This window comes from Theropithecus gelada, chromosome 15 (assembly GCF_003255815.1).
Source record: "Theropithecus gelada isolate Dixy chromosome 15, Tgel_1.0, whole genome shotgun sequence".
Lineage (NCBI taxonomy): Eukaryota > Metazoa > Chordata > Mammalia > Primates > Cercopithecidae > Theropithecus > Theropithecus gelada.
In genome coordinates this window covers 6,900,161-6,924,604 of record NC_037683.1, presented here as the reverse complement: position 1 = coordinate 6,924,604, position 24,444 = coordinate 6,900,161, and the positions used below count along the sequence as shown (strand labels likewise).

Sequence of the window (24,444 nt, the reverse complement as noted above, 5' to 3'; positions counted from 1 at the left end):
CAGCAGGCAGGTGATTCTGTCTGCAATGCTGACCACCACCACCACCACCACCACCTCCATCACAACCAGCAAGGGCAGATGCCATTTACTGATGAAGATGATGCATTCGGCCTACCCTTTACCTGCATTATCTTTTAAAATTCCTTTGGTGATAACATGAGGTTGATAAAATCCTTTCCGATTCACAGATGAGGACACTGAGGCTCAGAGAAGTTAGGCAACTTGTCCACCATTGCATAGTCAATGCGAGGTGGGGAATTTGAAACCAGGTCTGTGTGCAGAGGCCCAGCTCTTCCCCTGGGAGGAAGAGACTGCCTTCCAGCTAGATGGCAGGCGGGATGCTGGGGCTGCACGCTCCCTAAGCTGTCACTTGCGCAGCTCTTCCGGGAGCACAGTTCTGCTTTGAGGCCTGCTGCTGTGACAACCACTGCCGCTAAAATTCATTTAACAGCACGTGAACATTTTGGCAGCTTATCAGAAAGTTATCAATTCTTTACTTCGTTTCAAAAAACAGTGGAATAGATTCAAAATTATCTAAATAAAACTCATAAGCCACACAAGGTTCCAACTTTTAGAACCTTTATTTAGTAGCTTCATCTTGCAAGGTGAATAGGTGATAGGCCTATCGGTTTGGGTAGAATGCTGTAAACCAGCTATGGTGACGGAGCTCTCCATGGTTACCCACGTTTTCAAAACCATAAACTTCTATGTGGTCACCCTCTCAAATCCGCCCACCCTCCCCAGAGAATACAAGAGTGAACAAGAGCCTCACCCAAGAACACAGTGTTACAGGTCTATTATTCTTCAACTTTTCACTTTCAATCAGGACATGCATTTGTTACTAAAAAACTGCTGAAAGCTCAATTTCAGGGCATCCTCTGCATATGAATTAAACTGGATTCCCCTTTCCCTGGCTTTCACCCTTCCCCCTAGAAGTAACAAGAGGCCATTTTTCTGAAGGTCGTCTGAACAATTTCAAAGGCTATAACAAATCAAAATGTTCCCTGCATCTGATATCAAACAGGGCTGATGCCAACACTTATTAGAGAAATCAGATTCAGCTCCCCACCCCCTCGACCCACATGCACACACACAGCCAACTTTGAAGTGGGAAGAATGCGGGGATCAGAAATTACCCTGGAGACAGCTCTGGCTGTCTTTGAAGGTTTCCTTTGATACCACCATTTCTTTTCCTCTCTTATGCTTGGAGGCTAAAAGCTGCCTTTTTTTTATTGATATGGGGTAATTAATGAAGCTATAGCATTAACATAACCTAAATCCCCTAATAAGATAAATTCAACCGAGACACATATTTTTTCAGTTAAGTCTGACTGGTATAAAATCAGGACAATGGCCAGGTATTCATCTTCAATCCTGCCTTTTAACATGCTGAGTCATGGCTCTTGCTACTCCCTGATTACAATGAATAAGTGGTTGGTAAGTCCGAAAGCATTTTTGTTTTATTAGAGGAATCAGGCTATTGGTCCTTGGTATCAAAAATATGCATTGCAGGTAAAGAGACAGGAGGCTTGGGTCATGGTGGTGGTTGTTACGCAAAGTGATAGCCTTGCTGGGCTGGATTCTGATGGGGAAAAAACCTGCAAGGTCTGGAAATTAGGGGTGGTGCTGGGCCACTACAGCAGCAATAAGCATAATGAAACTTTCGAATGTGCTGGCTGCTTCAGGCTTGGAGGACACAGACAACCGCAGAGGCAGAAGTTAAGCCCATAGGAGGCTTCCTGAGCCACACCCAGGCCTCTGTGGCTGTGCTCCAGGAGACTGCAGCAAAACAGCCCCCTGCAGCCACCTAGGCACCAACTCAGCAAATGCAGGGCTGTGTCCTGGGAGCAGCGACGTCTCCAGCAACAACGTGCTCTTGCAGAACACATGTCAGGCCCCAGTGGCTCCTTCCAGACACCACATTTCATTTGGGATGTGCCAGACAATTCAACACGTTAATTGCACTAATGCCTAGATTGTATATAAATAAAGTACACACAGAGTACTCAAAATAGAGCACTAATAATGTCTGCATGGTTTATTTTTATCATTTGTGAAGTGCTCTGAAAAAAGGGGCTAATCAAATTGGCTAGGATGAGATTCTGGGTGGAGCAGTCATTTTGAGAGCTTCTCTGCCAAATGTGGTCAGTGTGTCCTTAAAGTACAAAGGGGCCTGGTTCTGTCAGTCTTGCAATTTCCAGTTTTAGGGTCTCTGCTTACTGCTTGGGCCAATGCATACAGTTGTAAAGGGGGACACAAGGCTTCCTGTCCCACCACATTTCTGATGTCAACCAGGGCCCCAAATGCACAGCCATTTTCCTTAGGAGGAAGAGAGAAGCTGGGCTAATCTCTCCTCAGGAGGGCCCGAGGTCTCCCTTTACTCGTGTGTCTGTTTTTATCCTTTGACTTATTTACGACTTCAATTCCTGGCGCTCCTTTTAGTCCCCATTTCTCATTTTTGATTCTCCACTTTGCATTCCAGCTTGAGCATTTTCGTATCCCAAGTAGGCTTTTTCATCATCTCCTCCCAGACAGGACTGGGCTCCTACCATGCTCCTGGCACAGAAGTGCACCCTAGGGACAAAGAGTCACACGATGGAGCCTGTGCCCTTGAGGAGCTCCTGGCAGATGCAGGATTGAGATCCAGCCCTGTGTGGCGGTGGGCAACTTTAACATTCTAGGTCTCAGTCTCTCCATGTGTAAAATGAATCTAAGAGCAGCCCCTACGTCACGATGCTGTGAGGAGGATTCAACAGTCACTGTGGGCAAAGTTCGCTTTGTGCAGCGCCTACCTGACCAATGTGTGTTAGTATTGTTAGTATTTTTATTAATTGCAAGATGGACATGCAAATAATCATGATGCACTAATTTTAGTACTAGTAAAAGATTGTTCTGAATTCTGTGGGTGTGTGGATAATGATGATTACTCTGTGCTGTAAGGAGAGGCAAACCAGGTCGGCCATCTCTAGAGCCCATGCTCGTAAGCAAAGAGGCTCTTGGGAAAATGGAGACAGGATGGGAAGGAAGATGGCATTCAGCCAGTGTAAAGGGAAGAGTAAAACTTTGTCAGGTGGACTAGGAGGGATCCCAGGGCAAAAAGCACAGAACGTGCAAATATGTGAAAGAGTCTGGCATGTCCTGGGAGCTACAGGGAGCACATGAGGCTGGAGATAAGATGAGGTGTGTGTAGAGAATGATGCCAGATGAGGTCAGAAAGGAAGGCAGGGGCTACGCCATGAGGCCTTGCAGAGGAATCTGGATTTTATTCTACAAGCCAGAGTTTTCACAAGTATGTTCTACAAAATGGCAATGTCACAATATGTTCTAAGAAAAAAGGAAGACAAAAGAATTTGGTGGTCAAATAAGTTAGGAAAATATTGCATACTCTCTACTCCCTTAAGATATTCATAAGGCACATCAGCAAACTGGTTTCCACAGTAAAGAAACCCACTGAACTTTCTCTAACCCAGAGTTTCTCCAACTTGTTTGACCATGCATTGCTTTCTGCCTAACATCTATTAATAGCCTACTTTCCTACTTTGGGGAGGACTGCTTTGGGCAAGGGGGAGATGGCGAAAAGAAAGAGAATCATCCGCTCGCATGTGTATTTTAGGAAGACAGCTCTGGAAGCCAAATGAAGGACAGACTGTGAGGGAAGCAAGACTGGAGACTAGAAGTGAGGCGGTGCGTGCATTCTTCAGTGCAGAGATAATGAGAACCGGAGAGGAGCGAGAGGGGTGGAGAGGGATGGGGGGCCCAGTTTGAGAGTTACTTAAGAGGGAGAACTGCCAGTAATCACTGACAGCCTAGACCAGCGGGATGAAGGGAAGAAAGGTTTAACCAGTTAGGTGGTGGTACTGTTAAACAAGATAAGGAAAAGAGGAGGGAAACTGAGTTTAGGGAGAGAGATGATGAGTTTTGTTTTGGACAGGCTAAACTTGAGGAACATGGGAAGAAGTCTGATCTAGAAACAAATCATGAGTGATCCTTGTGTGGGTGACATGGGTGGGAATGGCCAAAGAGAATGCGCAGAGGGAGAAAAAACTCTGGGAAACTGGGAAGTCAAGGGTGAAGACAAGAAAGAAGGAAGTAACTGGAGCAGCTGAGGAGGGGTGATCAGAGGCATTTTGGAAGCACCATACCTATGAGACTCTATACTCCAAGACCATTGTTTTAAGTGTAGAATAAAAATAATACCAGTTATAATTTACTGAGTATCGACTAGATGGCAAAGTGCCAAGTGCTTTATGTGTATTATTTCGCACACTTTCAGGAAGGGGCAATTAAATAGAATGTGAAAGTCACCATGCAAAGTAGGTAAATTTCCACTCCTCCTTACGATCTCAATTCAGAGCATGCTTCATTTGCACCCTAAGTTTGGTAACTCTAGTAGCACGGTCCTGATTATGACTCACCTTTCTACATATTTGTTCTCCATCTCTCCAATTCGCTTCTAAGTCCTTGGCAAGCAAGGGTTATGTTTTGTACCAGGCGTGACCATGAAGTTGTCAACTTTGAAAAAACCCAACAAGAATGGCATCTCAAAATGCCACTGCCCATGGTCTCTGCGAGGGTATACACTACCCTCAGTACTGCCTCTGCTGCTGACCGACAGTGTGGAACCTTCTGGAGCAGCTGTCAGAGTTTACAAATCAGACGCACAGACCATACCTGATTACTCACTTCACACGCGTGCTCCAAAGACATTTTGTTTTTCCAAAAAGAAACAGTAAATCTCCCTTCAATGAATGATATGGTATCAACGAGGAAATTTACGAGAACTGGGCACAGTCCTTGGAGCAGGAGTAGCATCCCATGTAGACAACACTTGTGTGGAATGTGGAAATGCTGGGTTACTTGTTCAAAACACACATCTCATTATATCACGGGCCATGCTTCTTATGGAACACCCTGCTATGTGCTAAGCCACAGTTACCACCTTTTTTTGAAGAACATTCTATTCTCATTGTAATGTGGCTGTTGGGTGGTGAGTACCAGTATTCATGCTAACAAACTTTTACGTTTTAATGAGTCATGAGGGAAGGAAAGGCTCCTGATGGGGTGGGGAGACCAGGCTCTGCGCTGAGAGTGGCCTGGCAGAGTGTGGGGCATCTCAGGCGGGGTGCTCATTACACTCCGGTGCAAACACAAATGAAGGCTGTCAGCTCCCATCAGCATCCTCCGACGCCCTCTGTGGAGCCATATGGAGACTGTGCAGTCAAAAGGAATTAGGGGTTCACCTGGGTGAACTTTCCAGGAAAGAAGTCACCCGTGGAAATAACACGTCTTTTTCAACAGCAGTATTCAATATATGCTGCTGTGCACAGCAACTTCCTAAGGGTGACTTGTTAGTTTTGTGGAAAAAGAGTGTCATCAGGTTGTGTCAAATGAACAGGAATTTTCCTCATGGTTCTAGGAAAAGCAAAATGCTGACCCCTGGGCTATTGAGGAGCTGTTTGACTTGGGGAAAAAAAATTCGTTTCCTCAGAAGACACATTTAATGAGGCAACGGGGGTCTAAGGTGATAAATTAGAAATTCAACTAAGGGCATCAGGCTTAGAGGAAAAAGCAGAAGCTTGGTGAAAAATGCAAGCAGAGAGAACGAAATGTTTTTTCATAAAGTGTTCACCCTCACCCGGACAAATCTACGTTTGTTGATCATTTCCGCTGATTGCTCGTTTTTAATGCCATTCATCTAAGACTCGACTACATTTGTTCTGGGATACAGAACATCAAGGAACACACAAGACTCCAGAATGCTTACCTTGCCATCTTCGGTGTAGACATTCTCGTTATATCCCTTTACTATTGTTCGATCAATGAACAGGCTCCGCATGACGACGATCACTTTCAACACCTTTCCCAAGGTCACCTGCCAAACACATGTAAGTTGACACTTGAGCACGCAAATCACACAACGTTGGGCAGGAGTGTGAGAAGAAATGACCACCTGGCCGATCCAGTGAGACTGGATTCATGGTGCTGGCCCTGTGGATCCTCCAGCACTGGAAAACGAACTCTCAGTAACAGCAAGTTCTTTCTGTAATCACTGAAAAATGTTTTGGGCCTCAACTTGTCTAACTTCCCTAAATTTATTTATATTTTTGGCTTACAAACTCAGGACAAGTTTTACATGTTTACTATCTGCTGGAAAAAGTAAAATCCTTCCCCTTCCCATTTTAAGATTTTCTTTTTCAAAGGTGAGGATCCTACAATTCTGGCAATTATAGGATTTAGTGAGCGTGTTGTTTCGTACTATGTTGTGGCCCTATGCAGACCTATGCAATATGTACAGAGTACAATATACAGAGCAAAGGCAGGTACCAAATGCCTCTTGGTTGAACTATTTATTTAAAGTAACTGGTAAAAGTGGAAAAGCAATACCAAATAAAGTCAGGAGGTAAAAGGAAAGTAGCTGAATTTTATCTCCAAAAAGGAAACATGATCCTGGAAATACATTTAAGTGCTTTTACTCTCAGAACCTAAGCACATATTATACATTAAAAAAAAAAAATCCTAAAAAAAGTGCAGTTTCATGTATGCCAGGGTAAAAGGAACCTGCTGTGCTTGTTGGAATAGGCTCAGCACCAAGAATAGAAACAGCACCTTCCTTTCTTTAGGGACACTATGGTGTGGATATGGCTGTTTCCCCCCAACAAAAACTCACGTTGAAATTTTATCCCCAGTGTGGTGTTGGGTGGAGGGGCCTAGTCGGGGGTGTTCGGGTCAAGGAGGTGGATCCCTCAGAAGTGGCTGGGTCCCTTCTCGAGGTACTGTGTCCCTGCTCTGGCGAGACTAGATCAGTTCCCTAGAGAGTGGGCTGTTATAAAGCCAGGACACCCCTTGGGTTTTGTCCTTCACATGTGTCGCCTCCCCTTAGACCTTCCACCATGTTGTGATGTTTGTGATGCAGTGCAACACAAAAGCCCTCACCAGCCGGTGAAGCAGATACGGGCTTCATGCTTCTTATACTTCCAACCGGCAGAACTGTGAGCTTAATCTCTTTTCTTATAAATTACCCAGCTTCGGGTATTCTATTATAGCAACAATAAACAATATATGGATGAAGACAAGGGACTCACGTAACTCTTCTAAAACGTTGCTAAAGCTTTTCATGTCGTATATGAGACCCTGGACGCAGACCCCAGCCCGGGACCCACCCGCCCATAGTCCGAGTTGCTCTGATGAGGCTTTGATGTCACAGAATTTGCTGAAGGAAAGCCCTGCTGAGCTGCACAAGGTAAGAGCCTTAGCCCCAGACAGCAATCCTGATCCTTCAACTCCAACCTGCCATCAGTTTCTGGGGATGCCACCTCCAATCACCCCTTCCTCATGTCCCCATTCCTTGCAGTTTCCATCTGATCGTCCCCAATAACAACCTTCTGCTTTCCTTGATTAGCCCTGGGTATCAGTGAACACCTCCAACATTTGATTCCTTCAATAATTTCAAGTGTTAGGTTGATAGCTCTATTTCTGTATACTTTAAATAGTACTGAATGCAAACGTGGTAAGAAAAAACAGGTATTTACATTTAAGGGAACGCTAATAAAGACATCCCATTTCTGCATAACACTTTTAAATATTGTCACACCATGTAATGTTCAGTGGGTCTCTTTATTTTTTTATCATCCTATGTCCAATCAATGGGTCATTTTTTTGTGGAACTGAAAATCCCTATCTAAGGATGCCAATAAAACATGGAGGTAGAGTGAGTAACTCTTTTTTTTTTTTTTTTTTTTTTTGAGACGGAGTCTGGCTCTGTCTCCCAGGCTGGAGTGCAGTGGCCAGATCTCAGCTCACTGCAAGCTCCGCCCCCCGGGTTTACGCCATTCTCCTGCCTCAGCCTCCCGAGTAGCTGGGACTACAGGCGCCCGCCGCCTCACCCGGCTAGTTTTTTTTTTTTGTATTTTTTAGTAGAGACGGGGTTTCACCGTGTTCGCCAGGTTGGTCTCGATCTGCTGACCTCGTGATCCGCCCGTCTCGGCCTCCCAAAGTGCTGGGATTACAGGCTTGAGCCACCGCGCCCGGCCAAGTAACTCTTGTCTTTAGTTAACATGGAGCCTATTGGAAGAAAGGGAGGGAGGGAGAGCAACTGAGTTATAGTTTGTGTGTGTGTGTGTGTGTGTGTGTGTGTGTGTGTGTGTGTGTTGAGACGAAGTCTTGCTCTTTCACCCAGGCTGGAGTGCAGTGGTATGATCTCGGCTCACTGCAACGTCCATCTCCCGGGTTCAAGCGATTCTCCTGCTTCAGCCTTCCGAGTAGCTGGGATTATAGGTGAACACAACCACCTCTGGCTAATTGTTTTGTATTTTTAGTAGAGACGGGGTTTCACCATGTTGGCCAGGCTGGTCTCAAACTCTTGACCTCAAGTGATCCGTCTGCCTTGGCCTCCCAAAGTGCTAGGATTATAAGCGTGAGCCACCACGCCCGGCCGAGTTTTGTAGTTACAGGCACTGAAATCAGTACCTTCTCACTAGGCTAAAGTGAATGTAGGCCCAACACATTCTCCACAGGTCTCCTCTGGAAGGGCCACTGTTCGCAACTGCACGTTTTAACTTTCTTTGCTAATAAGCCTAGGTGACTAAGCAATTGTTTCCCGAAACACCAAACCTGGCTGACATTAATTAAATGATAAATTGCCTTTGTAATTTAAGTTTCTTAAGATGGATTTTAGAAATACACACTAATAACACTAGAAATTTTATATGCAACTTTTTTTGTATTAAAAGTTAATTTTGATATTTTAAAGTTAACTAATACTTTAAAAAATTAAAAATATAAACGTTTATTATGGAAAAATCTAAATGTAGAGAACAAAGGTTCTTCCTATCTTCTTGATAGTTGTTTCCGGTCTTGCGATAGAAAGATAATCACTATTAACATTTTGGGGTACTTCCTTTCAATCTTTTTATTATCAAAGGCTTATGGTTTTTGAATTTCTAACATTGTTATAATGAAATTATATATGTATATATATATTTTTTTTCTGAAACAGAGTCTCACTCTGTTGCCCAGGCTGGAGTGCAGTGGCGCCATCTCAGCTTACTGCAACTTCTGCCTCCCGGGTTCAAGCGATTCTCCTGCCTCAGCCTCCTGAGTAGCTGGGATTACAGGCGTGTGCCACCATGCCCAGCTAATTTTTGTACTTTTAGTAGAGATGGGATTTCACCATGTTGGCCAGGCTGGTTTTGAACTCCTGACCTCATGATCTGCCCTCCTTAGCCTCCCAAAGTGTTGGGATTACTGGTGCGAGCCACCACGCCCAGCCATGTATATTTTCAAATCAAATTTTCCCTTAAAACTATGACAAGTATTGTTCCATACTGCTATATAGTCTTCAAAATCAGTGTTGCATTGCTGCACGACATTCTATTGAGAGGATATCCTATAATTTCTTTAACCATTCTCTTACTGGTGGACATTCAGGTTATTTCCAAGTTTCCCCTAATATAAATATGGCTGCAGTGTATACTTTTGTTCACAAAGTTTTCACCACATTTGGAATTATTTCCCTAGATGTGCAAAGTCGTAATTACTGTGGCAAACAATACAAATATTTTAAGGCTTTTGATATAATCTGCCAAACTGCTAACCACAAGGGTTATGCCAACCAGAAAGCTATGAACACACCTATTTCATTCTGCTCTTGTCAGCGACGGGCACTACTAAATCAAAACAAAACGAAGTAAAATCCAACAAACCCCTTCCCTGCCCAAAGTACCAACTTAATTGATTTTTCAAAACTTCTTATTATGGAAGATTTAAAAACATATACACGAGTAAATTAAATAGTACAAAGAACCCCATGAACCCATCCCAACTTCAACAATGACCAACTCTTGGCCAATCTTGTCACCTCCACCTCTACCTCCTTTTCCCTCCCTAAGTTACTCTTCTGAAACAAATAACAGCATGGTACCACTTCATCTGTAAATATTTCAGTACATATTTCTCGAAGGGTTCCAAAAGCACAAAAGCAGAACCATGACACCCACATCTACAGTAACGCTCCAATATTATCAAGCAGCCAGTTCAGTGTTCAGATTTCCAACAGCCTCATAAATGCCACTTTATTACAAGTCTGCTTGTATCAGAATCCAGATATGGCCCACACAATGTGGCTCCCTGACACATCTCATAAGTCTTTCCCAAACTAAAGAGATGCCCTCCCAACCCCATGCCCCCATTTTATCTGTTGAAGAAACTGGGTTATCTCCTGCGGAGTTTTCCAGAGTCTGGATTTTGCTGATGGCATCCCAGTGGTATACTTTAACATGCTCCTCCTTCCTCTGTATTGCCTGCAAATTGATAATAAGATGAGGTGAAGGCTTGATTTTTTTTTTTTTGCAAGATGACTTCTGGGGCTGTAGTAGTTTATGGATAGTCAGTATGAAAAGTCTTGCACTGGCTTACTTTTAGGATCTTCTGAATCCATAAAGCTCTATGAAGTTTGTCAATTCTCATTTATTTATTTATTTATTTTTGAGATGGAGTCTCACCCTGTCACCCAGGCTGGAGTGCAGTGGCGTGATCTTGGCTCATTGCAACCTCCACCTCCTGGGTTCAAGTGATTCTCCTGCCTCAGCCTCCCAAGTAGCTAGAATTACAGGCACATGCCACCATGCCCGGCTAACTTTTGTATTTTTTTAGGGTTTTGCCATGTTGACCAGGCTGGTCTTGAACTCCTGATCTCAGGTGATCCACCTGCCTCGGCCTCCCAAAGTGCTGGAATTACAGGCATGAGCCATTGCACCCGGCCAATTCTTATTTTTTATAGAGCCAAAAAAGATCCTGGTGCTCATCTAAGTTGAACAGGCATAGAATTATGGCTTGATGGATTTTTTTTTTTTTGAGACAGTCTTGCTGTCTCCCAGGTTGGAGTGCAGCGGCACCATCTTGTCTAGTGCAACCTCTGCCTTCCAGGTTCAAGTGATATCTCCTGCCTCAGCCTCTCTAGTTGCTGGGATTACAGGTGTGTGCCACCATGCCCGGCTAATTTTCGTAGTTTTAGTAGAGACGGAGTTTCACTATGTTGGCCAGGTTGGTTTTGAACTCCTGACCTCAAATGATCCTCCCACCTCGGCCTCCCAAAGTGCTGGGATTACAGGCATGAGCCACTGCGCCTGGCCTGGATTTTTAACATGGTCATAATATACCCAATTTTGAAGCCTAACATTTTGAGGCTTTGGAATCAGGTCTCGGCTCTGCTGTTGGAAAGCTTGGCCTAGCTACCTACCTACTCTGAACATCTAAATGGAGATAATGGCATTCCCATCTCAGATGACTGTGAGGAGTCAGTGAGACAATGCACAGGTGAAGAGGACAGCACAGGGAGTGCTCAGTGGCAGCTACTGTTACTTGGCCCAAACCCCTGTTTGGACTCAATGAAGGTGAAATGGTTTGAAGCCAGTTAACATCAAAGCTGGAACCAGAACTGCTGCTGTAGCCAAGTCAGTGAACTGGCTGACTTGGTCCTTATGTTAATTTCCCTTCCTGCTGTCACTCCTGGGGCTACAGGAAGCTGAGAGGGGGTGACAGCTGTGCTGGACTTGAAGGATGAATAAGACTGTGGGGTCTGCTGAGTGACCACTGAGCAGAAAGTGCCTGCAAGCCTGAGGGTCAGGCACCCAGACCTCCTGGCAGTGGCCATTTGGTGTGCAGGTCAATTGCTCCTCCTCTCCAGCACTGGGCTTCAGGCCCTCATTCTCCACTTGCAGGCAGTGTGACCCAGGGCAACTCAGACAACCTCTGGTGCCTGATTACTTAGCTGTGAAATGTGGTGGGACCTTTTGAGGAAACTGAAGGAGATGAGACCATGGAAAACTTGGGCCCAGGGGCGCGGTGCACAGCAAAGCTCAATGGCTGGTAGCATCCTTTCTCTTCGGAGTGTGGTGCGGCAGGAAGGGTAACATAACAGGAGCCCTCCTGGCTCTGCCATCGAGATGGAGCCTGGTGTGCGCTCTCCAGCAGTCCTCCCAGCCCTCACATCGCTCTACGGGGATTCCGATTCTCATGTATCTGGCGTGTGCCGGTTTCTAACGTATCTGGATGCACCAGGTTGTAGTGACCTTGAACTTTTTGATAGACTGATAAGGCGATGCGGCACATACAGGCCGATGGGCATCTTTCCACAAACTAGCCAACGCTGGTCACAGTCAGCAGCAAAACGCCCACTGACGGGGCTACAGGTCGGCTCTTGGCAACTGCTATAGGATACCACTAATAAAAGCTAATGCCATCTGGTAATGAAGCGAGCTTGCTGTTGCCAAGGTAACACTTTTCTATACCAAGCAGCACATTTCCAAAGAGCTTGCTCACTACTCATGGTAGAGAGTCAGGGAGGCACTATGTTTCCTGTGCAGGCATCAAGGTGCACTTGAAGAGGAAGCCCAGCCCGCCTCCCATCTGGCCATTGCCTCCCCGAAGTGTATTTAGAAAAGCTGCCCCTGCCTAGCCCCTCATCAGATCAGCTGCACTCTGGGCAGCGGGGGCTGAAACTGGTGGTCTTCTCTATCTGCTTTTCCAGCGATCGCCTGCCAAGCTGTATTCCATGAAGAGAATTTCTAGTCCACTGTGGCAAGGCAAGTCACAAGACAGGAAAGGAAAAGTGGGAGGAAAGTAGAAAAAGTATTTAGTTCGGCTCTGCCAACTGATGTCTAACGAAAACCGAACAAATCTGGTGGTGGAAATGATATCTCTACCGCCTAACCATGTGAGCTGAGAAGGTGAGAGGTCACTTAAAACGTTCTTCCCCTAGAACTCGTGTAGGGGAGCTGTGAAACTGAGTGGTATCTGTGTCTAGTATCAGGGGAGGTGAGCTGACCAAAAGCTTACCTGCACGAGGAACCCAGGCCCAGGTGGCATCCCCAACCTGGCAGAAAGCACGTATGTGGGGGGTGAAGGGCGGTAGTTCAGGGGTTTGTCAGTTAGACAAATGGTGGCATGTCTAAGCCCTGCTTTGGGGAGGGGAGTGTGTTATTAAAATTAAAAAGAAGCCAACTATTTCTGTAAAACCATCCATGAATGTTATTTTCTGTATACAAAATAAAAGTCTGATATGTAAGTGCCCTTAAGGGGTCTGCTGTAATTTAAATGATGTTTTTCCAAGTATAGCAGAAAGAAAGAGGGAGAGGGAGAGAGAGGGAGGGAGAGAAAAAAAGGGTAAGAGAGAAGGAGGGAGGGAGAGAGAAGAGAGACACAGAGGAGGAGAGGGGAGACACAAGGAGAGAGGGGGAGAGAGAGGTGAGAGAGACAGAGGAAGAGATGGGGAGAGACGAGGAGAGACAGGAGAGATGAGGAGAGACAGGAGAGATGGGGAGAGAGAATGGGGGAGGGAAGGAGGGGAGAGAAGGAGGAAGGGTGGAAAGGAGGGGCAGGCGGGCACTCCTAAAGGAGATTTAGGAAGCGTTTTCCTTCATAGAGTTTCCTTCTTTGTACTAATTCCAAACAAAGAACAGGCTAAGGTGAGTGAGTGCCATGAGCAGTATCCTGCTGAAGAAATGTCTGTACTGTGTGCAACACTGGGCAAGGACACTGCTTCACAGAGTCACAGAACTGCAGGGCTGGAAAGGATGTAAACAATCATTATCTCTAGCTCTCCCATTTCTAAAGAAGTAAACTGAGGCCTAGGGAGGTTAAGAAGTATCAAATATGGCTCCTACCTTAAAGAAGGTGACAAAGCCGACATATGCCTGGAGTCACTGGAGGGCACCTGAAGTGCTCTGCCACCTGGAGCTCACAGTGTGCTTGAGGAACGAAGGGAGGAGGGCACTGCCTCACTGAGCTGTCTGGCACAACCAGAAAATGCCTGGTTCAGCGCCTGCCCAGTGCGCTGCACATTTTGAAAGGGTAGAGTTGGCTGTATAGATGAGCAGTTCCCAAATGGGGTTCCAAATGGGGATCTCCTCTAAGGGGTGTTTTTAGATGTGGTCTGTAAAAACTGATCAGTGCCCCTACACTTTTCCTGGGGGTCCTTCCTCCGTATCATGCAGATTTACCCCTTGGCTCTGGAACAAGGGCAGGTGCATGCACACAGGGCAGGCAACTTCCTCCTCTGTCTGCCTAACCACCCCGGGATTCAGCCCAGGCAGGTGTCTCATTCCCATTCTTAATAGAAGGAAGCTGAAGTTTTGAAAGATTTGAGTCCAAGGTCACTGGTTTTCTGTGAAGGGCCAGAAGCTGCCTCTTGCTGTTTCCCTACCTCATGCCTGGCCCATGACCCCACATCCGTGTCTATAAATCACAAGCAACGGTGACCAAAGAGCCTTGAGTCATGGACTCCTCCAGCCACCCAGCAATCCTCCTCCAGGGCTCTGTTAAGGGGCTCAAAGCCTTGCCAATCGAGACTCCTGGCTTCCCTCACAAATGACTTCATACACACAAAGCTGACCCCATCTCTAAGACGCTAATAAACTACTTGCTCCTCTAATTTTAGCTTTTTTTAAAAAGCTAGCACTCTGAATTCTGCACAGCTGCTAGGTATGTGTAGCCCTGACAGAGTCGTGCTGGGCGGAATTGTTCTCTTAACAGCAGGCTCGAGAGCTGCAGCAGCAAGGGGGATAAGGGAAACTGGCTGTTGCTTCTTTCTAGGAAAACTGTAAAATTGGATACAGTCAAAAGAAAACAGAGACAGACCAACTCGGAAAGGCTGAAACTCTGGCAGAGCTGGGGCAGACAAGATAAACTGTCATGCCACGGAAGAGGGGGCCACCAGGACTGTATTGTGCAGGACAGTAACTGAATCATAAAAAGAAAACAGAGCGATGTGACTTGGAAACCAAGAGGTCAGACTGAGGGACTGTCAAAGCTAAAATGATGTTCTTCCATGCTGAAGGTCACTCATTTTGCTCTGCAAAACCAAACCAGTTGTGCCTCCAATGATAAAACACAACGCAATACAATGTGATACAGGAAAGGAGAAATGGCCCTGGGGGCGGCTGCCACGTACGGACTAGACTCCAGATACAAAGTTGTTACAACCCTAAGAGGTGAATTGTATTTTTCCTCTGACAAGGACCCAGCAAAAACGAGGCAGGCAAACTGAATGTAGGGTCTGTTTGCCAACAAGTCAGAAACCAACTTGCCAGCAAGATGGGAGAGCACAGCAGCTACAGTTCTGGGCGCTGGGAGGAAGACAGACCTGCATTTGTGTCTTGGCTCTGCTCCCTCCTGGCTGTGTGACCTTGAGCAAGTCACTTGACCTCTTTAGGCCTCGGTTTTCTTGCCTGTCAACCCTGGAAGGAATGACACCATGCATGTGAAGTGCTCAGCACCACGTCTGAACCATGGCAAGGGCTGGGTCAGTCAGTGGTGGCCACAGGGTGTATTAGTCCATTTTCACAGTGCTGATAAAGACACACCCGACACTGGGCAATGTACAAAAGAAAGAGGTTTGTTGGACTTACAGTTCCACATGGCTGGGGAGGCCTCACAATCATGGCAGAAGGCAAGGAGGAACAAGTCACGTCTTATGTAGATGGCAGCAGGCAAAGAGAGAGCTTGTGCAGAGAAACTCCTGTTTTTAAAACCATCAGATCTTGTGAGACCCACTCACTATCATGAGAATGGCATGGGAAAGACCTGCCCCCATGATTCGATCATCTTCTACCGGGTTCCTCCCACAACACACGGGAATTATGGGAGCTACAAGATGAGATTTGGGTGGGGACACAGTCAAACCATATGACGGGGTTACCCCATTAGTCCCCTCAGCACAGGGATAGGCAGTGTGGGATGAGCGCCAGGGGTTTGGAGCCTGAGACCCAGGTTCAGATACTGCCACTGCCACGTACAGAGCAGAGTGGCCCTGGGAAAGGCAGCCCACATGCACTTTGACTTTCTTACTTCTAACATGGAGCCCTCTCTAAGGTCTGCACAGCTGATGCTATTGGACGTCCAGGAGAGCTACTGTTGGGACACTGTACTCAGTGGGCACTCCTTGCATCATGGCAAAATATTATCACTGTTGTCATTATTATTTTTGAGACAGGGTCTCACTCTGTTGCCCAGGTTAGAGTGCAGAGGCGTGATCTTAGCTCACTGCAACCTCTATCTCCCGGGCTTAAGTGATCCTCCTGCCTCAGCCTCCCAAGTAGTTGGGACTACAGGCATGTGCCACCAGACACAGCTAATTTTTTTTTTTAGATGGAGTCTCACTCTGTCGCCTAGGCTGGAGTGCAGTGGCGTGATCTCGGCTCACTGCAACCTCTGCCTCCTGGGTTCAAGTGATTCTCCTGCCTCAGCCTCCTGAGTAGCTGGGATTACAGGCGAGCACCATCACACTGGCTAATTTTTGCATTTTTAGTAGAGACGGGAGTTTCAGCATGTTGGTCAGGCTGGTCTCAAACTCCTGACCTCGTGATCTGCCTGCCTTGGCCTCCCAAAGTGCTGGGATTACAGGTGTGAGCTGCTGCGCCCAGCCCAGCTAATTTTTTGTAGAGACGGGGTTTCGCCATGTTGTCCAGGCTGGTCTTGGACTCCTGGACTCAAACAATCCATCTGCCTCGGCCTTCCAAAGTGCTGGGATTACAGGCGTGAGCCACTGCAGCTGATCTGTTATCATTATTTTTAAAAATTATTAAACACCCTGCCTAATAAGACGTGTTTTATTTTTATATTTTTATTATTTTTTAGAGATAGGGTCTTGCTCCGTTACCCGGGCTGGAGAACAGTGGCATGATCATAGCTCACTGCAGCCTGGAACTTCTGGACTAATTTTTCTTTTTTCTTTCTTTTAAATAGAGATGGTGGGGGGGGGGGGGGGGTCTCACTATGTTGCCCAGGCTGGCCTTGAACTCCCGGCCTCAAGCAGTCTTCCTGCCTTGACCACCCAAAGTGCTGGGATTATAGGTGTGAGTCATTCCACCTGGCTAACAAGTTTTTATATGAGGTAGCTTATTCCACTCATGAGTGAACTGGGGTCATTTGCTAAAGAGCCATCAATGTTAACAATTTGGGCAGCACTTTCAATTTTCCTTAGCTCTTCTCTATTCCCCTCTCTTCCAAATTCAGAAGTATCCTGGTTGGAGGGGAATTTCAACACAGTGGACTAATCCATTTGCCACGTGTCATAAAAGGTTTTCAGGCCTGGGAAGGGTTATGAAGTAGTGTTCCATCTCATACTGTAAATATAAAATTCTTCATAATCTTCCTATCTCACCTCGTCTCCCCTTCAATAACAACAACACAAGTTCCCATAAAATGTAAAGAAACAAAGATAGAATAGAGAATTGTGCTTTCCAATCTTGGTTTCATGCTACCTCTGGGCTTCCCTTGCAGTCTTGGGAAAAATCCCCCCAAACTATCAAAATTAGCTCATTTAATTTATAAAACATATATTCAAATATATAAAATATAGCCCTTCCAGGGAAAGCGAATACAGAATTAATGCCAATGCCTGTATAAAAATAGGGCCTCCAATCCAAAAAGATTCTATGTGAATCAAGTGGGATACAGGTTACCTGACAAAATGGGAAGCTACCGTTTTCTTGAACATACTGAAAATGTCAAGGTGCTCCTAACAGATGTGAAGAGGAATCCTCGACAGCACACGTCCTTTATCTGTACGTGAAACTGAACATGACAGTAATGAAGCCCGCCTCACACTGTGTTCCTGTCTCACTGAAACTACCTGCCATCCAAGGAAGCTGCTGTTTTCTGTGCGGGGTGGAACCAGCTGGTCCAGGAGGCACCCTACACGGTGGCCTGGTAGAGGAGGCTCTGCCTCATACTGGTTAGGCCAATAAAACTGCCCCTTCCAGGACCAGGCACGGTGGTTCATACCTGTAATCCCAGCACTTTGGGAGGCCAGGGTGGGAGAATTTCTTGACTCCGGGAGGTTGAGGCTACAGTGAACTGTGATCAAGCCATTGCTCTCCAGCTTGGGTGACAGAGCAAGACCTTGTCAAAAAAAAAAAAGAAAAGAAAAAGAAAAAACCAACCTGCCTCCTTCCAGAATTTGGACTGCAGAACATGGAGAAGAACCTAGAGCTGCCTTGGATTGCAAATTGCTTGTTCTTCCAGTTCCTTCTTCCTCCTATCTACCCAACAAATATCTGTTAAATACATATTATGTGCAGGCCAGGCATTAGGCACCCAGAGTGAGAAATGAAATAGACGTTCACAAAGCTAAGAGTCTAGTGAAGGAGATAGGCAACGAAGAAGGGTATAAATACAGAAATAGAAATTACGAAGAGTTATGAAAGAAATGAACAAAACGGGGATAGCTTAAAGAGAGATTATTCAGGTAATATCTACATGTGCAAAAATGACATGTAGAACAGATCACTCAATTATTCACTTGCTCATTCATTTGCTCAAATACTTACTAAGTACCCACCAGGTGCCATGCATTGTTCTAAGGACTGGAGACCGAGCAGGGAATGAAACAACATGTGATCTCAGGCTTGTACATCCTTGGATGGGGGAGGGGGTTGTGGGCAGATAACAAACAAAAAATACTTGGTCTGTATGGGGCTATGAAGATAATAAAGCTGGACAAGGGGGTTGGTTCAAGTTTGGTTGAAACCTACTGGGTAAGACAAGGTCATCCATGCCCAGTGCCAGAGCAGAGCGGCACAGGCCGAGAGGGCAGCACCTGCAAACGCCTGGTGTCCTAGGAACAGAAAGGAGGTCAGACAGGTGGGCAAGAGTGTGACTGGCCTTTGACGCTCTGATGAGGAGCTGAGTTTTGTCTGCATGAAATGGAAAGCAACTGTAGGGCATTCAGCAGAGGAGTGGCATGTCTGGTGTGTGCTTTTAAAGGAACACCTTCCTGCTGCTTTGTGGAGGCATCAAGAGAAGAAATGGAAAGACCAGGAGAGGGAATAATGGTGTTACTGAAAAGGGGTCCGGATCCAGACCCCAAGAGAGGGTTCTTGGATCTTGCTCAAGAAAGAATTTGAGGCAAATCCACAAAGTGACAGCAAATGTATTAGGAAAGTAAAGGAATAAAAGAATGGCTACTCCGTAGACAGGCTGCTCAACTGATCATACTTACAGTTACTTCTTGATTATATGCTAAACAAGGAGCGGATTATTCATGAGTTTTCCAGGAAAGAGGTGGGCATTTCCTAGAACTAAGGGTTCCACTCCTTTTTAGACTATATAGGTTAACTTCCTGACATTGCCAGGGCATTTGTAAACTGTCACGGTGCTGGTGGGACAGGTGCTTTTCAAATGCTAATGCATTATAATGAGCATATGAGTAGTAAGGACGATCAACGGTCACTTTTCCTGCCATCTTGGTTTTGGCTTAGTTCTTTACCACAACCTGTTTCATCAGCCAGGTGTTTGTGACCTCTATCTTGTACTGACCTCCTATCTCATCCTGTGACTAAGAATGCCTAACCTCCTGGGAATGCAGCCCAGAAGGTCTCAGCCTCATTTTACCCACCCTCTATTCAAGATGGAGTTGCTCTAGTTCAAATACCTCTGACAATGGCGGCTTCAACTAGGACGGTGGCAGTAGAGAAGTGAGAAGCCAATGGATTTAGGAACTGATATGATTTGCTGTTGGACTGGATATGAGGAGTGAGAAAAAAGGGGAAACTAAGTAAGGAAACCTGCAGGCTTCTGGTTTGAGCACCAGGTAATGACTTTGCTATTTATTGAGAAGAAGAAGGGAAAAAACCTGAAGGGAAATAGCACTTCCTTTTCACCAAGTTTAGGATACTTCAGAAATATGTAAGCGAAGAGATGTCAAATGGGCAGGCCAGGCACAGCTGAGGCCTGAGCTAGAGATAGTTCAATTTTACGAACAATAATAACAGGCCCTCTTTTTCAAGGTGGCCTGGGTGAATCTCAGATGAGCTGATGCTCATCCTAAACCCACTCCTGTGAACAGCATTAGTTTGGACTCTGAGGGGCTCAAGGGGGCTCTTCCCCAAAAGTGGTGGGCCCCGGACTTAAACAGGACTCTCCTCTTGATAAGGCAGATTCAAGTCCAGGTGAAGGTGGTCCCCACACAGACTTGCCACTTGCATTAGAAGGGTACCACAGTGCCCTCTGTGGCAAATTTGGCCCTGTTAAATCTCCGCTTCTTCTGCTGATACCCCGTTAGGCAGCGCTTGGCTTTTTAATATTTTGTCTGTAGGATATATGCCAACTTGACCTTGATGAAGAAAATTTTAATACAAATCAATATGTGGACAAGGTCACTTTAAAAATCCAATTAATATGAATGGAAAAATATGTCCCACAATTCTGTGAGCTGAAAGTGGAACAGCTGCAAGTTAACAACAAAAGAGGCAACCATACAACACTGTTTGGGTTCTTGTGTGTCTGAGAATGCAGCTCTCTGTGTCCTTAGATACATGAGGTAGTTAGAATACTGAAAACTTTTTTATTTTACTTCTATTTAGGGTAGCTTAAAATTAAATTGTAGTTTGTTTGAAGAAAAACATAAGATGTACTGAAAGCTGTGAATTCCTATAACCTAATTTTAAATAAATTAAACTCTGGACTTCAACTCACCCAGGAATCCCTAGAGAAATCTAAGGCTTTTACAAGATTTGAATAGCAGCAGTTTGCATTCACGTAGAATTCATTTACAAAACTGTTTGCAATGATCACCATGATAGAAGGGGAAACCGAGGCGCTGGTATTTAAGAGTCTTGTTTATTCCTACAAGCATTATTCAACCAGAGCTCTAGACACTTCCTTCTCAGATTTACCACCTCTACCCCTACATTTCACTCCTGATTAATGAGAAAATTTTATTTTACGCCAAGAATTACAGAAGCACACAATAAATTATAGGAATGTATTAGGTATTACTATTATTATTGGATTCTTCCATATTGTTCTATTTTCCTTGTTACATTATATCCCATTTGGAATCTCAGCTTTTCTACCCTTAAACCAGGTTATAAGAGAATATAAATGATTAAGCATGTACCTAAAGACAAAACTACCTTGTAACTTCAGGGAACACCAGCAAATTACATAAAATCAGAATGTGATATTAGGGGTGCCAGTGAAATAACATAAACCTGTTTCTCAATTCATTTACGTTTGGATTTTTTTTTTAAAGGGCTACTGAAGGGCCCAGAGCTGAGTGATACAGGAAAGTCCCACACTTTGCATGGCTTTTTCAGCACCCTAGGGAATCCTCACAGATTTGAAGAGCAGATGTCCTGCTATGCAGGGCTGAAAAGAAAGCTTCCATCTAAACAACACCGGCTAAGGTCACAGACAATTGTGTGAGTGTGTCTGCTCACCTCCACAGATTACACTGCAGCAACAAATTAAAAGGCGCCCAACTCTTTGCAGCCAAAGGACAAGCTGCTGCCTTGCATAATGTCTGCTCTGTCCTCCCTCCTGGACCAGTGCGGAGGATAGTTTTGCATGCTCCTTCGTTCGAAAATAATACAAATCAGCAGACTTCCCATCTATCCCTCCCCATCCCCAGCAACCTCCAGTTACCTCATCTGCCACTAGTATTAATGCTCTTCACACACTCATTATTCTTTAATGATGCCTGTTTGTAAATAGCAAGATGGGATGCAATTAAACCATGAGAGGCTAAATAAACACACATACTAATTAGGATCTTTACAAGAGATTTTTTTTTTCATGTATAGACTGGAATTTACCTTTCATTAATCTAACTTAATTGCAATAGTGCACCAATAAAGAGTCAACACAAATTAAGTGCTCTAAATGATTTCCCCATATTAAGGATGAGCAAGTGATCCTTCCTTTGGGTAACAAGCCATAGTGTGCAGGAGGAGGGGACTAAATGGGAAAACAGTACCACTAAACATTAGGAGAAAGATTTTGGCACTAAGATAGGTATTGACACCATTATCAGAATGCTGGTGCTTCAGATGCCTGAAGTTAATGAGGTCAAGGTCACAGGTTCAAACTGCAGCTTCACCCCTCTTGCGAGTCAACTAGCTTTGCTTGGTTCCACGGTAGCAGACATCACCCCTTACATGTGTCAGCTGTCACTGGTTCTAAGAGAGACCAAATAAGGGTTTGGAACAATGGGTTCAAATCCATTCCCACTCCTAGAATAATAATGGCCAGGAACATTTGCTTCGTGGCAAGGCAGTAGATATTTCTGTATGGAAAGAACATCTGTTATTTGCAGGAAAAGAAAAGTTCTCATGTTTTAACCTTTGATTCTAGAAGGTGTGAAAGATTATACACATTTGGCAACTAACTTGAAGCAAGAATATGATGGTATATCAACATTAGATATAGTCTTTTAGCAAAGACGCAGAGTACCTAGCAACGTATTCATTAAACAGGTGCTGACTGAGCCCTGCCTAGATAGCAGGTGCTGTGCACGGTCAGGAATCTAAAAAAATGTCACTCATCCAGAGCACTCTCCATCCTTTACATATTTTACTTTTCCTTCCCTAATCACTGCTGTTAACCATCTATCACCTTTCTCTCCTGGTCAAACACAGACATGCATGGAGATGCAGTGGCCCCAACTTCCCTCCTGCCCCACAGCTGAGCCAGTGGTACCACTGTCTTAGAACTGGCAAATCTTAAAAAGCCAGGGCCTGAAAAGTCCAGAAAGGCAAGAGGTCTGAGCCAACCACCCCGAGGAACTGAGACTCTACATTAAACTATATGACCAAGAGACCAATTAGATTCCGGAGTTCCTAATTTAAAAAGAAGTATTTGGGAAGCTCTCCTTGACATTTTCCTAAGTCTATTTCACGAAAAGGGGTCTGTGGTCAAGCATGTCCAGGAAACAATATGCTCCTCTTGAAGATTCACAGTGTGTATGAATTAAAGGCTCTGAAAAGGACTGCAGCTAAGGAAAGTGCTTAGCCTTCTTTAACCAGTGAGTGCTTCCTAAACTTACTGCCCACATGAACTTCCTTAAGAATTAGTGTTCCAAGAAACCCACTTTGGGAAACACTGTTACATTAGCATCAGGAAAAAAAATAACTTGCTAGTTAACCAGGCACTGGTAGCCTGGATCCTAGTTTTGCAATTTGATACCACACGTCACTTCACTCACTCCCATGTCACTCCCTGCAGGTAAAAACGCGACAGCAATGCTGCTCCCCACTCCTTTACCCCAGAGTCTGGAACCCACTGAACCTGACTTCACTGTGTAACAGACCAACAGAGGCTCCAAGGATAGGAAATGGCTCCCTGACAGACTGTGGATAAAAATCTATCAACTTGGCTGGGCGTGGTGGCTCACGCCTGTAATCCCAGCACTTTGGGAGGATCACCTGAGGTCAGGAGTTCGAGACCAGCCTCAACACGAAGAAACCCCATCTCTACTAAAAATACAAAATTAGCCAGGCGTGATGCTGCGTGCCTGTAATTCCAGCTACTTGGAAGACTGAGGCAGATGAATTGCTTGAACCTGGGAGGCGGAGGTTGTGGTGAGCCGAGATCATGCCATTGCACTCTAGCCTGGGCAACAAGAGTGAAACTCTGTCTCGGTGGGGGGAAAAAAAATCTATAAACTCTAAGACGTTTAATCGCTCCCAGTTCAAGAACTTTCAAAGATCCACTCTTAAATTCCTTTTTATGGTTACATTATAAGTCTCTGAAAACCCAGTCTTGTAACAGCATCACCAACAGCCCTCACTTAATCACTCTGGTAGATCATATATAAAAACAAAACAGAGCTAAAAAAAATCATTCCATGTTAGCGAGCAGATGTCTAGCCCATTTGCAATTAATACGACCCACTTCCATACAATCAGACTGCTTAAAATTCCTGGAACAAGATGTAAAAGTTAAGATGCAAATGTTCTGATTTTAATGAGAATGAATGGAAACTATAAAATCCTCTCTCCCTTTGAGGGTAGGTACAATCTACATATAAGTCCCAACTGCACACTAAATTTATCAACAAAACAATCATTTGATAAAGGCTGTGTGAAGGAAGGAAATAGAACTGGGAAAGTCAGAAGTATTTTCAGAAAGCACTGCCTACCAAAATTACATTTGATCAAAACCATTATTCTTTTAAAAAAAACTTCACTCATTTCAATACATTTCCCCTAGTCACCTACATGCACTAGGAGCTTCCTGTATTTCTTTGAATCTCTGTGACCTTTTCATGGATAGCAGCAGAGGTTGATGAAGAAAGACCAGGACTTGGGCGTTTCATGGATCTCACTTCAAATCCCAGCTGTACCACTTAATGTGACCTTGAACAAGTTACCGAACCTTCTGAGTCTCAGTGTTCTCATCTATAAAACAGTGATAACATCTTTGGCTGAGGAGTGAGTGTGAACATCAAATAAATAATCATAAGCATATAGTAAGGGGTGAAATAGAGTCCTGAGCACACAGTAGGCATATTAAGTGGTAGCAGTGATCAGAATAATATTCACAGTGGCAGGGACATACTCTGCTAGGATCAAAAGGCAAATCTCACTGTTGTGAGATGACACTGTAACATGGTGCATTCCTATCATGAATGGTTATTGGGAATTCAGCAAAAGCCAGGTGCTATTG

The 24,444-nt window shown here is 44.9% G+C and overlaps 1 protein-coding gene across 2 annotated transcripts in view; it reads right to left on the bottom strand.

The window, feature by feature from the left end:
• Positions 1 to 24,444, bottom strand: part of MED27 (mediator complex subunit 27) — a 217,804-nt gene that overhangs the window by 28,093 nt on the left and 165,267 nt on the right. The window contains exon 5 of one of the 2 annotated variants that reach the window (XM_025360394.1): positions 5,765 to 5,872. The exons of the other annotated variant lie outside the window; for it this stretch is intronic. Within the exon in view, the coding sequence (XP_025216179.1) occupies positions 5,765 to 5,872 (108 nt within the window). The remainder of the gene's footprint in view (positions 1 to 5,764; positions 5,873 to 24,444) is intronic. 2 annotated transcript variants of the gene reach the window in all.